Below are 13,652 nucleotides of genomic sequence, written 5' to 3'. Positions count from 1 at the left end.
CCTGTAGTTCCAGCTACTTGGAAGGCTGAGGTGGAAGGATCGCCGGAGCCCAGCAGGTCGAGGCTGCGGTGGCCAGGAGCGGCCACTGCACTCCAGTCTGGGCGACAGAGTGAGACTCCAACTCAAAAAAAAAAAAAGAATGCTGACTCCATTTCTGTGGAATTGGTGTTTCTGGATGGTCCACCCTCACACTCTGTGCCTGAATGAACCCTTTAGGTTCTGACCCTTTTGATTATTTTAACTTGACAGGCTTGAATGTATCCTCCAAAGTTAATGTGTTAGAAACTGGATCTCAGCCAGGCGCGGTGGTTCACGCCTGTAAATCCCAGCACTTCAGGAGGCTGAGGTGAGAGGATTGCCTGAGCCCACAGTTCAAGACCAGCCTGGGCAACAAGGGGAGACCTTGTTTAAATAAATTTTAAACAAATTAGCCAAGTGTGGTGGGGCTCTCCTGTGGTTTGAGCTACTTGGAAGACTGAGACAGAAGAATCACCTGAGCCCAGCAGGTCAAGGCTGCATTGACCATGAGCATGCCACTGCACTCCAGCCTGGGTGCCAGAGTGAGATTCGGACTCAAATAATAATAATAATAGAAAAGAAGCTGAATCTCTAATGCTTTGGGAGGTAGGACCTTTGAGAGGTCATCAGGTCGTGAGAGCTGCCTTCCTAAATGGGCCAACGGGATTCGTGGGAGTGGATTCTCGACAAAAGGACAAGTTCAAGCCCCTTCCTCCACTTTCTTTTGTGTTTTGCCCTCCCACCTTCTGCACCGGGGTGACACAGCAAGAAGGCTCTCACCAGACGCGGTCCCTGTCTTGGACTTCCCAACCTCTAGGACTATAAGAACTGCATCTCTGTTCTTTATAAATCGCCCCCTCGGGTATTTCGTCATGGCAGCACAAAATAGACTACAGCCTATAAGGGAAATGCAAATTAAGGTGATAATGAGGAATCGCTTTCAAAATAGAAAAAAACAAATGTGCTAACACCCCCTCCTGTGAATTTCTATTTTGGAAAGGATTCTGTTTCTATTTCAATGGTCCCCACTCTCAAAAGACAAAAAAAGAAAACCCTTTCAAAAAAAAGAAAGACCTGGGGAATCTGCCCCCCAAACAAGGCGGGTGATTATATAATGTTTTCAAAGTCATCTGCATTTACTGCAGTATTGTTTATAGTGGTAAAAGCCTGGAAACAAAGGGGATTTCCGTCAAAATGTGAACACTAGAACAAATAGAGATGTTTATAACCTGGGCTTTTAGATAACCTTGAAAAGCTGTTCGTTCAGACCTGCTGACGTGGAGTGACTTCTGTGCTGTGTTGCAATTAAATGAGTAGAGAAATACATACTACGTGATGTTGTTTTCTTGTTTTTTTCAAAACAGACAAGCCCCATTTATGTGTGTGAGTGCTTGCATATGATTACATGACATCCCAGGAACCCAACACATTTTAAAAAATACACTTCATCCTTAGAAAGATGCATGACATGATTCATTTGTGCATTATGTAAGTATAGGTTAAAGAAATGCAGAATGACCTCTAAAATTTTTACTGCTGATGTGATCTCAGTTAGCTTTTGCTTCCATGGTATTGTGCTGATTCCATGAAAATGGTACAGTTGGGGGTTTTTGTTTGTTTGTTTGTTTGTTTTTTGAGTCAGAGTCTCACTCTGTCACACAGGCTGGAGTGCATGGGCATGCTCATGGCCACAACAGCCTTGACCTGCTGGGCTCAGGCGATTCTTCCGCCTCAGCCTTCCAAGTAGCTGGAACTACAGGCACAAGCCACCATCCCTGGCTAATTTTTTGATTTATTGTAGAGCTGTCTCACCAAGTTGCCCAGGCTGGTCTCGAACCTGTGAGCTCAGGCAATCCTTTCACCTCGGTTTCCCAAAGTGCTAGGATTATAGGTATGAGCCACTGTGCCCAGCCTATATTTTTTCTTTTTCTTTTGAGACAGGGTCTTGCTCAGTGGCCCTGGAGTGCAGCGGTGTGATCACAGCTTACTGCAGCCTCAAACTCCTCCTGAGTAGCTAGGATTACAGGCGCGTGCCACCACTCCTGGCTTATTTTGTTGTTTTCCTTATACCATATGCTTGTATAAAATCAGGAGCATAACTCCAGAGATACCCTATTAAAACCAACTGTAGGCTGGGTGCGATGGCTCAAGCCTGTAATCCTAGCACTTTGGGAGGCCGTGGCAAGAGGATTGCCTGAACTCAGCGGTTCAAGCCCAGCCGAGGCAACTTGGCGAGACTTCATCTCTATTTAAAAAATCAAAGCCGGGCTCGGTGGCTCAGCCTGTAATCCCAGCACTTTGGGAGGCTGAGGTGAGTGGATTGCCTGAGCCCACAGGTTCGAGACCTGCCTGGGCAACTTGGTGAGACCTCATCTCTACAATAAAATAAAAAATTAGCTGGGCGTGGTAGCGCGCACCTGTAGTTCCAGCTACTTGGAAGGCTGAAGTGGAGGGATCGCCGGCGCCCAGCAGGTCGAGGCTGCGGTGGCCGGGAGCAGCCACTGCACTCCAGTCTGGGTGACAGAGTGAGACTCCAACTCAAAAAAAAATCAAAAAATTAACCAGGTGTGGTGGCGCGTGCCTGTAGTTCCAGCTACTAGGAAGGCTGAGGCGGAAGGATCACCTGAGCCCAGCAGGTCGACCCTGGGGTGGCCGTGAGCGTGGCACTGCACTCCAGCCTGGGCAACGGAGTGATAGTCTGACTCAGAAAAAAAAAAATACACATCTGACTTTTGTCCCCATTTCCTGGCACAGAGCTTCAAACTCTTGGAAATTTCCTAAGTGATTGAGGTATCTTTTTTTATTCATAATAAGCCTCTTTGAACCATACCTGAGTTAATGCTAACAAAGTGACTCATTGCAAGCCCGGAGGGCCCCGAGATAGCTTCAGATGGGAGCGGGCCACCAGAAAAAACCTTCAGCCCCACTCTTGCCCCACCTGTAGGGAGGCCAGAAGGACTGGAGACCAAGTTCAGTCGTGTGACCAGTGATATAATCAACGATGCCCACAGAACACAAAACCTGAACAACAAGGTTCTGAGAGCTTCCATGGTGGTGAACAAATGGAGGCGCTGGAAAGTGGTGCCCCAGCTATACAGGGGCAGAAACTCCTGAGCTCAGGACTCTTCCAGACCTGGCTGCTCTGTGTACCCCTTCATCTATCTGTCCTGTCCTCTGTGATAGACACAGCACTTGCCCGAGTTCTCTGCATCATCCTGGTGAATCACTGAACTTGAAGGCAGGTCATGGGAGCCCTGATCTAGCATCCAAGTTGGCCTGAAGGTGGGGCAGCTTGGAGACCCAAGACTCACAGCTGAGCCCCCTAACCTGTGCGGTCTGTGCTAACTCCAGGTAGATTGAGACAGGATTGAATTGTGGGAAACCCAGTCAGATAACTGGCGTCAGATCACTGCTGTTGGAATGCGAGGATGTTTCCAGCCTCTCTCCTAATCCCTGGCATGGGCTCTTATCTCTACAGCTGATCATTCAGAATTCCCAAGCCCAGAGGGATTTCGGGGCAGGATCACCCAGCCAGCTGAGACAAGAGAGGGAGCCCGTGGCAGTGGGTCTTTGTGTCCCGCTTTGAAGAGCCTCACGCTGGACTCCATCACCTGAATTAGAAATGGTGACAGACCAGGCTTGGTGGTTCAGCCTATAATCCCAGCACTTTGGGAGGCCGAGGTGAATGGATGACCTGAGCCCACAGGTTGCAACCCACCCAGGCAACTTGGCGAGACCTCGTCTCTACAATAAAATTAAAATTAGCCAAGTGCATGCCGGTAGCGCGTGCCTGTAGTTCCAGCTACTTGGAAGGCTGAGGCGGAAAGATCACCAGAGTCCAGCAGGTCGAGGCTGTGGTAGCCGGGAGTGGCCACTGCACTCCAGTCTGGGCGAAAGAGTGAGACTCCAACTCAAGAAAAAAAAGAAATGATGACGTCTGCCATGGAGTGAGCATCCATGGTGCACCAAGTACATTCCATATTATTTTCCTCCTGAAAACCATGCTTATTTTTTATTTATTTATTTATTTTGAGCTGGAGTCTTATTCTGTCGCCCAGACTGGAGTGCAGTGGCCACTCCCAGCCACCGCAGCCTCGACCTGCTGGGCTCCAGCGATCCTTCCGCCTCAGCCTTCTGAGTAGCCGGAATTACAGGCGTGCACTACCACGCCCAGCTAATTTTTTGATTTTAGTGTAGAGATGAGGTCTCGCCTGCCCAGGCAGGTCTTGAACTCGCGGACTCAGGCAATCCACTCACCTCAGCCTCCCAAAGGCGTGGGATTACAGGCTGAGCCACCGAGCCCGGCTAACCATGCTTATTTAATGACTTCCTACCAAAGGTAATTTGAACCCAGGAAGAGACGGGTAGAGGAATTTGTTACTTAGGTACAAATTAGAAATCATAGCATCATAAATCTGTGCAGATCACATATCTGATAACAAAGACTGTGTTTAGACTCTCAAAACTCAATAATCAAAACAAAGGCCAGCCGGGCATGGTGGCTCACGCCTGTGATCCCAGCACTTTCAGAGGCAGAGGCAAAAGGATTGCCTGAGCCCACATGTCCGAGACCAGCCTGGGCAACTTGATGAGACCTCATCTCTACAATAAATAAAAAAATTAGCTGCGCTTGGTGGCACATGCCTGTAGTTCCAGCTGCTTGGAAGGCTGAGGTGGAAGGATTGCCTGAGCCCAGCAGGTCGAGGCTGTGGTGGCCATGAGTGTGCCACTGCACTCCAGCCTGGGTGACAGTAAGACTATGACTCAAAAAAAGAAAAAAATTAAACAACATGTATATATGATTCAGTCCTTTCACTCCCAAGTATTTACCCAAGATAAATGAAAGAATATATCCGACATGTACATGAATGTTCATAGCAGCTTTATTTGCAATAGTTCAGAATGGGACATGGTCCAAATATCCATCAACCATTAAACAGCAAAACTGTGGTATGACCATTTAGTGGAATACTACTTGGTGATAACAAGGAATGTACTATTAGTACATGTAACCACATGGATGAATCTCAAAATAATTACACTGAGTGAAAGACGCCAGACAAAAGACTACTAGTACATACTATATGATTCCATTTATATAAATTCTAGAAAATGCAAATTAATCTCCAGTGACAGAAAGCAGATCAGTGGTTACCTTGGGGATGGGAGGCAAGGAGAAGCAGCAGGGAGGGCAGCCCAAGAGGCACAGGAGACTTTTGGGGGTGAAGGGATATTTGTTATCTTGATTGTGGTGATGGCTTCACGGTGCATACATATGTCAAAAGCCATTCAATAGTTCATTTTTAATATGTACAGTTTATTGCATGCCACTCATAGTTCAAGAAAGCTGTTCTTTTTTTTTTTTTTTTTTTTTTTGAGTCGGAGTCTCACTGTGTCACCCAGGCTGAAATGCAGTGCACACTCACGGCCACCGCAGCCTCGACCTGCTGGGCTCTGGGGATCCTCCCACCTCAGCCTTCCAAGTAGCCAAAACTACAGAAAGCTGTCCTTACAAATAAGCAATGGAAGACAGTGACTGCAGGGAGGGAGGTTCTGTCTGGAGTTCTACGCAGAACACAGGTGAGTCCTCCCCACTTGGGCTTATCATTTAGAAAAGGGTCGTCTTAGTTTTTGCCTTTGTTTTTCAAGCCAGTTCTATTTTTTTTTTTTGAGTGATTGCTTTCAAATATTTAAAATTAAATGGTATTACATAATATTTGATATATACAAAAACATGTGTGGCGCCTCATGTGCGTCAGGTATTGAGTTATAAATTGAATACCTGTGAACCTACCGCCAAACCTGAGAGCCAAGATGTTACTTATACCTTTGGAAAATTCCTGGGGTCCTTCCTTATCCCCCTCGCCCCCCGTACTCCCCTAGGGACTGCCATCCTGAACTCTGTGCTTTTCCTTTATCTCTAACAGAATTTTCTCACACGTGCATGTACTGCCAAACAGTAGATGGTTTCGTCTGGCTTAGCTTTGAGCTTTATAAAATGCTGTCACACTGTTTTCAGTTTTATGCGACTTACTGTTTTCCCCTTAAGAGTCATCTGTGTTATTGCGTTATGTATAGTTCAGTATTTCCAGTCCTTCCAACAGCCCTGCAGTTGGCTTAGGACATGCAGATTCCAGGGCCTCCTCGTCACCAGCACATCACGTCCATTCCTTCACTCGGTAAAGCAGGTGAGCAGATGCCAGACATGCCACGGGAAACGTGGCAAATCCCACACCCTCCTGAAGCACACGTCGCACTCTCCCCTTGACCGTCACCTCCAGAATGCCTCTGGGTACGGCCCAGTTACCTGAACACCCTGGGTGCCCCTGCCCCTCCCACTTGTCCACAGGGATGACTTTAAAGAGTCTGGTCTGACCACCCCACAGGTGTCCCCCATGGAGGGCAGTTTGATGGACACACACAGCCACCTCTCACCCAGCAAGGCCACGTCTAGGAACGTATCCGATGGAAACACTTGCGTATGCAGAGCAGCACCGGCATAAGAATATTTATTGCAGCATGGTTCGGAATGCCAAGGAGTAGAAACAACTCGAATGCCCGTTAATAGGGATCTAATTACAGTTCATTGACATCAGTTACGGGAGACCCATACAATGGACCCCTACTAGCTGTAACAAAAAAAAGTGGGGAGAACATTGATCATGAAGAGAGCCCCAGGATATATATATATATTTTTGAGGGGGTATGTGTGATAATTTAATACAGTCATATATATATATTTTTTTGGTTGGAGTCTCACTGTTGCCAATGCTGGAGTGCAGTGGCACGCTCATGGCCACCGCAGCCTCAACCTGCTGGGCTCAGGTGATCCTTTCACCTCAATCTTCCAAGCAGCTGGAACCACAGGGTATACACCACCATGCCCAGCTAATTTTTTGATTTATTGTAGAGACAAGGTCTTGCCAAGTTGCCCTGGCTGGTCTCGAACCCCTGAGCTCAGGCAGTCGTCTTGTCTCTGCCTCCCAAAGTGCTGAGATTACAAGCGTTAAGCCACTGTGCTCGGCCTCAGGATTATTTTCAAAGGGCAAGGTCTATGGAATGTTACCACGTGTATAAAAAAGGCAGAAGAATAAAATATACCTAATGGCTTAAATATGCATAAATACCTCTAGAAGGATTTGGTTTTTTTTTTTTTTTAATTGGAGTCTCACTGTGTCAGCCAGGCTGGAGTGCAGTGGCACGTTCATGGCCACTGCAGCCTCAACCTGCTGGGCTCAGATGATCCTTCTGCTTCAGCCTTCCAAGTAGCTGGGATTACAGGCGTGCGCCACCATGCCCAGTTAATTTTTTGACTTATTGTAGAGACAAGGTCTCGCCATGTTGCCCAAGCTGGTCTTAAACCTGCTGGCTCCAGTAATCCTCTCGCCTCCACCTCCCAAAGTCCTGGGATTACAGGCATGAGCCACCATGCCTGGCCCTTCTAGAAGGATTTGTAAGTGACTAGGACCAGGGGTGAGAGAAAGACTTTTCATTGTATCTCTTCTGTGTTAAGAAAAATATGTACCATGGCCAAGGGCTACCGATTAAAAAATACATAAATAGTTTAAAGTTTTAGTCTCCAGTGCACATCTGCTAGCTTCTTGGCCTTTCTTTGGCTTGTAGCCTGCCTTTGCTGGCAGCAAACATTTGATCAGAAGCCCCTGCTTTTCACAGGTCCCTCACTTTGGCACTTACACCCTGACGCCCGAACCCTTTTCAGACCGAATCTGAAGGCCGTGAGACCCACCGCCAGGTGGCACTGTCTGCCACCCGCTGCTTTGTGGGCAGAAGGCCCGTGCTCCCCAGGGCGCCTGGGGTCAGGGGCCTCTCCTGAGCCGGAGCCCATCTCCCTGCCCCCTCACCCCCCACTGCCCCTCTGGCATTCCTCCAAAAAATCTAGAAAAGCGGAAGTTGGGAATTCACCTTGCATCCTGTCACCCCACCTCCCCCATCTGGCTTTCCAGATGGTCTCCACGCTGGCGCCAGCCCGAAGAGCTTAGAAGATGCCTCATGCCCTCCTTGGGGTTTAAGGGGAACACAAGCGTGAAGGCCTGGCATGAGAAGTATCGGCTCCCCATTTCCACCAAGAATCCCTCCCTGTCACCGGAAGGGGCAGAGCAGTCAGAGTTCTGCCGGAGGGTGGGTAAGTGACGAAGTGCCATCCTCGGGAGCCATGGAGCATGCTCATCTGGGCTGCCGGCTACCTGCCCACCCACTTCGCTCACTGGACAAGTGTCTACTGCCTCCCACCAGGTGCCGCGAAGGTCTCGCTCCAGCATGTGCCTTGAATGTCACAGGCGACAAAGGCACGAGGGCCAGACCCCACCCGGCCTGGACGCAAGCTCTTCCCGCAGCCTTCTCGCCCTCTGGAGCACCTGGCCCCTCCCTGAAGACAGCCATTCTGCCTCCCTGGCCTCGTCTGCCCACAGGCTCTGGCCAGGAGCAGCCTGCCCATGGCTGGGGCAACAGGGAAGGCCCTGGGATGCGGGTCCCCCTGAGAGGGAACTGTGAGAAAGATGGTGTGACCCGCAAGGTCGGCCACGGGAGACACGCGTGCTCTGGAGAGGCAGGCTCCAGCAAGGAAGACACCCCTCCCCGGGGACTGGTCTGCATCTTGGTGGTGACCCCAGGGCCTGGCCCTATGAGGGCCGCTGGGAGTGTCTGGGAGAAGACACAGGCCGATGTTCCCGTCTAACCTGAAGATCGTGCTGTAACCTGATGTTCCTGGCCTGACACCTAGGTGGGAGGTGGGAGGTGGGAGGCGGAAGGCTGGGCCTGGGCGGGGGATACAGGTCCTGGCAGGCAGTCTCCGCGGGGGCAGCTCCCAGGGGCTGGATGGAACAGCTCTTGGCTGAGCCCCTCCATGGCCACCCAGTGAGATACTAGGCAGGGCAGGGATGTCCGGATGAGCAGGGAGCATCCCGTGGTGTGGGCCCCTGCCATCTCTGTGAGTCCTTGGGGTGCCAAGCTACAATAGTGGCCTCAACCCGCAAAGCTGGGAGTCAGTTCTGAGCGGGCGATTCCGAGAGGACACAGTGTCCCCAAGATGGCTGCTGGGTGCTGGGCCCTGGGCCCTGGTCACCTCCACCTGGCCTCCCAAAACACTGCCAGCCCTGCCCTTCTGTGGGGGGTGCAGGGCACCTGGTGCCCAAAGGTGCAACAGAGGGAGGGAGGGAGGTGAGGCAGTGGGCTCAGCCCCCACCCAGAGGGACCAGAGTAAAACAAACGAGCTTTAATACCAATATAGTTCTCTGCTTAAATACTGCGTTCCCCAGGACAGTGCAGGGCAGGCTCCTGGCAGGAAGCGGGGAAGGAAATGTGGAGCAAAGAGGAGTGCATGGCCCAGGGCCTGCCCCAGGACTGGGGCCACGCTGCCTGGGGGAAGGGGGCGGTAACCGCAGCCTCCTCTGGTCCCATTATTGCCAAGGCCGGGTGGGCGCCCCTCCCTCCCCAGCCCCGAAATGCTCCCTGGGAGGATTTCTGCCCCCTGGCCTCAGCAGGCCAGTGGGCGCCCCTGATCTGGGAGGAGCTCCTTGCCCCGAAGGGCTGGCAGCTAAGGCATGGGGGTGGGGTGGATGGCCGCTCAGTAACTGCTCTGGTGGCCGGTGAGGATGTACAGGTTGCTGTGTGCCCCGGGGTTGTCGGTGGGAATGCTCTCCAGGATGATGTCTCTGGAGGGGGGAGAGGGTGGGGTGAGCAGGGGGGCCTTGGGCACGCCGGCCCCTCTCTGGCCTCAGGGACGGAAGCCTGGGGTGCCACCGCCTACCTGTGAGCCCCAAGGACTCGGAAGATCCGGGTCTCATCTGTGATCTCCTGGGTCACCTGGGGAGACAGGGGTACTGAGGCTGCTCCAGCGGGTCCGCCAGAGAGGTGGGGACCAGACCCCGGGGCAGCCCGGTCCACTCACCTCATTGGTGTCCAGGCTGCGGCCTTGCATCCCGTGGCTCCAGAAGGCCAGCAGACTGTCCTGCAGACACACTGAGAGGGTCGGCTGCCATCAGCCCAGGCCCGCCCCAGGGAGGCTGGCGCCCCCAGCCAGGTGTGGCCCGGGTCTGGGCCACAGAGGTGCTCACTGACCCCAGGCCAGGCGAGCTCTGGAGAGGGGCTGGGGTACCTGCCTCTTTGAGTCCTACCACGTGCCCCAGGCCAGGGAAGGGCGACACCCAGCCCTGGCTCACTCACCCACAGTCTCGATGGGGAAGTCAAAGGTCAGCTCCGGCGCCAGGGTGGCCGTGGGCTCGCCTTGCATGTTGACAATCCTCACGCAGCCTGCAGAGAGGGGGCTGTGGGTGGGGACGTGGGGGCTGCCTTCTGGGAAAGCAGGGCCGGTCCCCCCAGCCCTCACCCCAGGGGCACTCACGTTCAAAGCTGACCAGGACTGTGTCCCTGTCCACCTGGATCACCTGCTGGGCCGAGCCTGGGATCCCCTCTGTGGGAGAGAAGGGAGACATGTCCTGCCTGAGCCACCAGCCCAGCCTGGCTCAAGGGACACAGGGGACATCTACGGCCAGCCCTCAGCCACGAGCACATTCCAGCCGTGCCATAGCCCCTTGGGGTTGGCAGACCCGGTCTCACGCCACAGCTGGGAAACTGAGGCTCAGAGAAGCTATGCGACCCATCCTAGGACTCATGGGGTGGCCTCAGGGAGCCACAGGAGGGCCACTGAGTTGGGTGGACCAGGCTTTGAGACTCAGCCGTTGTAACCTGGAGCAAGACACTACCCAGCAGAGTCAGGTCTTGCTCTGTTGCCCAGGCTGGAGGGCAGCGGCACGATCATGGCTCACCATAGCCTTGACCTGGGCTCAAGCAATCCTTCGGCCTCAGCTTCCTGAGTAGCTGGGACTATAGGCTCATGCCACCATGCCCAGCTGGCTTTTTGATTTTTTTGGTAGAGACAATGTCTTGCTATGTTGCCCAGGATGGTCTTGAACTCCTGGCTCAAGTAACACTTCCACCTCGGCCACCACGCCTGACCACCAGTTTTTTCTTAAGCCACCAAGCCCTATGGTCCAATTAAAGCTTTTATTTATTTATTTTTGAGTTGGAGTCTCATTCCGTCGCCCAGACTGGAGGGCAGTGGCACGCTCCCAGCCACCGCAGCCTCGACCTGCTGGGTTCCAGCGATCCTTCTGCCTCAGCCTTCCAAGTAGCCGGAACTAAAGGCATGCGCCACCACACCTGGCTAATTTTTTGATTTATTGTAGAGACGAGGTCTCGCCAAGCTGCCCAGGCTGTTCTTGAACCCACGGGCTCAGGCAATTCTCTCACCTCGGCCTCCCAAAGTGCTGGGATTATAGGTGTGAGCCACCACACCCGACCCAATTAAAGCTTTTACAGAGGCCCAGGTCAAGCCCGTTGAGAGGAGGCCGGGCCTCCAGACCCCATGTGGCAGCCCTTAGTTCCCGCAGGCTGTTTGGAGCTCCCCCCCACCGCACCGTGGGCCAGCCCTCCCGCTCACCCGGTGGGATGAGGATGTCCGGCGTCAGGCCAGCCTCCAGGGGCAGGACGTGGAACAGGACCCGGCAGCCGGGCCCTTCAGGCCCCTCGGCACCCACGCACACCTGCGGCAGCTCCTTCCCGTCCAGCACCAGTGGCTCCAGCATCCCAGCCGGGCTGGGCAGGGGGCTGGAGAAGTTCTGGGGGGCAGCGGGGATCTCAGGGCTCCACTCCCCCCCAGGCCCTCAAGGGCGCCCTGGGCCTCCCCCACCACCCGCACCTTCAGCAGCAGGAACTTCTGCAGCGGCTCGTACCACTGGAGGAGGAGCAGGCTGGCGGGCAGGGCGGCCAGCAGGAAGGTGCTGCCCGTGTAGGGGTTCCGCACTGACAGAGAAGCGGGCAGTGGGCACCGGGCCGGCCCCGCCCCCCCCCACCCAGCCCCGCCCCCTACCCGGCGAGCTCTTACCCACACGACACTGCAAGCAGCCCTTGGTGTCGGGGATCTTGGAGGACAGAGCAAAGCGCCTGCAAGGGCGACAGCCAGGGCATGTGTCCGGGGTGCCACCTGCGGGCCAGTCCCCCACAGAGCCCTACAATGAGGGCACTATCATCCTCCCATTTTTTTTTTTGAGCTGGAGTCTCACTCTGTCGCCCAGGCTGGAGGCAGTGGCATGGTCACACTGCTACTGCAGCCTCGACCTGCCGGGCTCAGGCGATCCTTCCGCCTCAGCCTAGCTGGAACTACAGGCATGCACCACCATACTCAGCTAATTTTTGATTTATTGTAGAGACGAGGTCTTGTCAAGTTGCCCGTTGCCCAGACTGGTCTCAAACCCGTGAGCTCAGGCAATCCTCTCACCTCGGCCTCCCAAAGTGCTGGGATTACAGGCGTGAGCCACCATGCCCAGCTGGGAGAGAGGCATATATTTTTGTATGTTTTTTTCTTCCAAACAATTCTAGTTTTTTGTTCTTTACACTCAAATGGCCACTGCGACTCTGTGATTTCCCAAACACGGGCCCAAAGTGGCCTGTGACTCGCAGGGGACCCGACAGGCCTGTTTCCTGCAGGTCCTGGGCCAGAGCAGAGGCTGGCTTGGGGACTGTGCTCAGGAAGCCCCAAGGCCACAGGGCTCCCCGTGCCATCCTGGAATGAGCTGGCTGCAGGAAGGGCCTGGGCCTTCCCAGTCTCCCCAGCCGGTGCAGCCATGGCCTGGCCTCCCCCGCCCTCCGCACCCAGACCACTGGCTTCCATCACTGCCCACTTGGTCAGGATAAAGTCAGAACCTACAGCCCGGCCCCCCTCCTGGGGTCCAGCCATGGACTGATGGGGGCCTCACTTACACATCTGATAAACACCTTTTTTGTGTGTGAGTCGGAGTCTCACTCTGTCGCCCAGACTGGAGTGCAGTGGCATGCTCCCGGCCACCACCCCACTGATCTGCTGGGCTCCAGCAATCCTTCCACCTCAGCCTTCCAAGTAGCTGGAACTACAGGCGCGCACCACCATGCCCAACTTATTTTTTGATTTATTGTAGAGAGGAAGTCTAACCAAGTTGCCCAGGTTGGTTTCGAACCCCTGACTCAGGCAATCCTCTCACCTTGGCCTCCCAAAGTGCTGGATTACAGGCGTGAGCCACCGTGCCTGGCCTGATAAACATCTTAATGTGACAAAATTAAATTCAGCTCCCCCCGAAACCTGCTCCACCCACAGCAAATGACAGTGCCATCCTTCCGGCTGTCTAGGCCAAAGCCCTCAGAGGCATCCTTTGACTCCTCTTTCTTTTCCATCTACTGACAAATGTCAGGAAATCCTGTGGGCTCAGGTTTGAAAAAAGAATCAGGGCGGGGCAAGGTGGCTCATGCCTGTGATCCCATAACTTTTGAAGGCCAAGCCAGGCTACGAGTTTCTAAGACCAGCCTGGACAACACAGCAAGATCTTGTCTCTAAAAAATAAAAAAATGCCGGGCTTGGTAGCTCAGCCTGTCATCCCAGCACTTTGGGAGGCTGAGGCAAGTGGATTGCCTGAGTCCCCGGGGTTCGAGACCCGCCTGGGCAACTGGGCGAGACCTCGTCTCTATAATATATCAAAAAATTAAGCCGGGCTCGGTGGCTCAGCCTGTAATCCCAGCACTTTGGGAGGCTGAGGTGAGTGGACTGCCTGAGCCCGCGGGTTCGAGACCCGCCTGGGCAACTTTGG

At 53.5% G+C, this 13,652-nt stretch overlaps 1 protein-coding gene across 1 annotated transcript in view; it reads right to left on the bottom strand.

Annotated features, from left to right (window-relative positions):
• Positions 1–9,551: 9,551 nt before the first annotated feature.
• Positions 9,552–13,652, bottom strand: part of MAP4K2 (mitogen-activated protein kinase kinase kinase kinase 2) — a 16,082-nt gene continuing 11,981 nt past the window's right edge. The window contains exons 23-30 of the mRNA XM_021708071.1: positions 11,921–11,979; positions 11,735–11,838; positions 11,477–11,654; positions 10,379–10,447; positions 10,201–10,287; positions 9,926–9,996; positions 9,785–9,840; positions 9,552–9,689 (exon numbers count right to left, since the gene is read on the bottom strand). Of these exons, the coding sequence (XP_021563746.1) occupies positions 9,602–9,689; positions 9,785–9,840; positions 9,926–9,996; positions 10,201–10,287; positions 10,379–10,447; positions 11,477–11,654; positions 11,735–11,838; positions 11,921–11,979 (712 nt within the window). The 3' untranslated portion in view covers positions 9,552–9,601. The remainder of the gene's footprint in view (positions 9,690–9,784; positions 9,841–9,925; positions 9,997–10,200; positions 10,288–10,378; positions 10,448–11,476; positions 11,655–11,734; positions 11,839–11,920; positions 11,980–13,652) is intronic.

This window comes from Carlito syrichta, unplaced genomic scaffold (assembly GCF_000164805.1).
Source record: "Carlito syrichta isolate Samal-C Ts95f unplaced genomic scaffold, Tarsius_syrichta-2.0.1 Scaffold130551, whole genome shotgun sequence".
NCBI lineage: Eukaryota > Metazoa > Chordata > Mammalia > Primates > Tarsiidae > Carlito > Carlito syrichta.
Note: the sequence above shows the minus strand (reverse complement) of the source record. Positions and strands in the feature narration are given on the sequence as shown.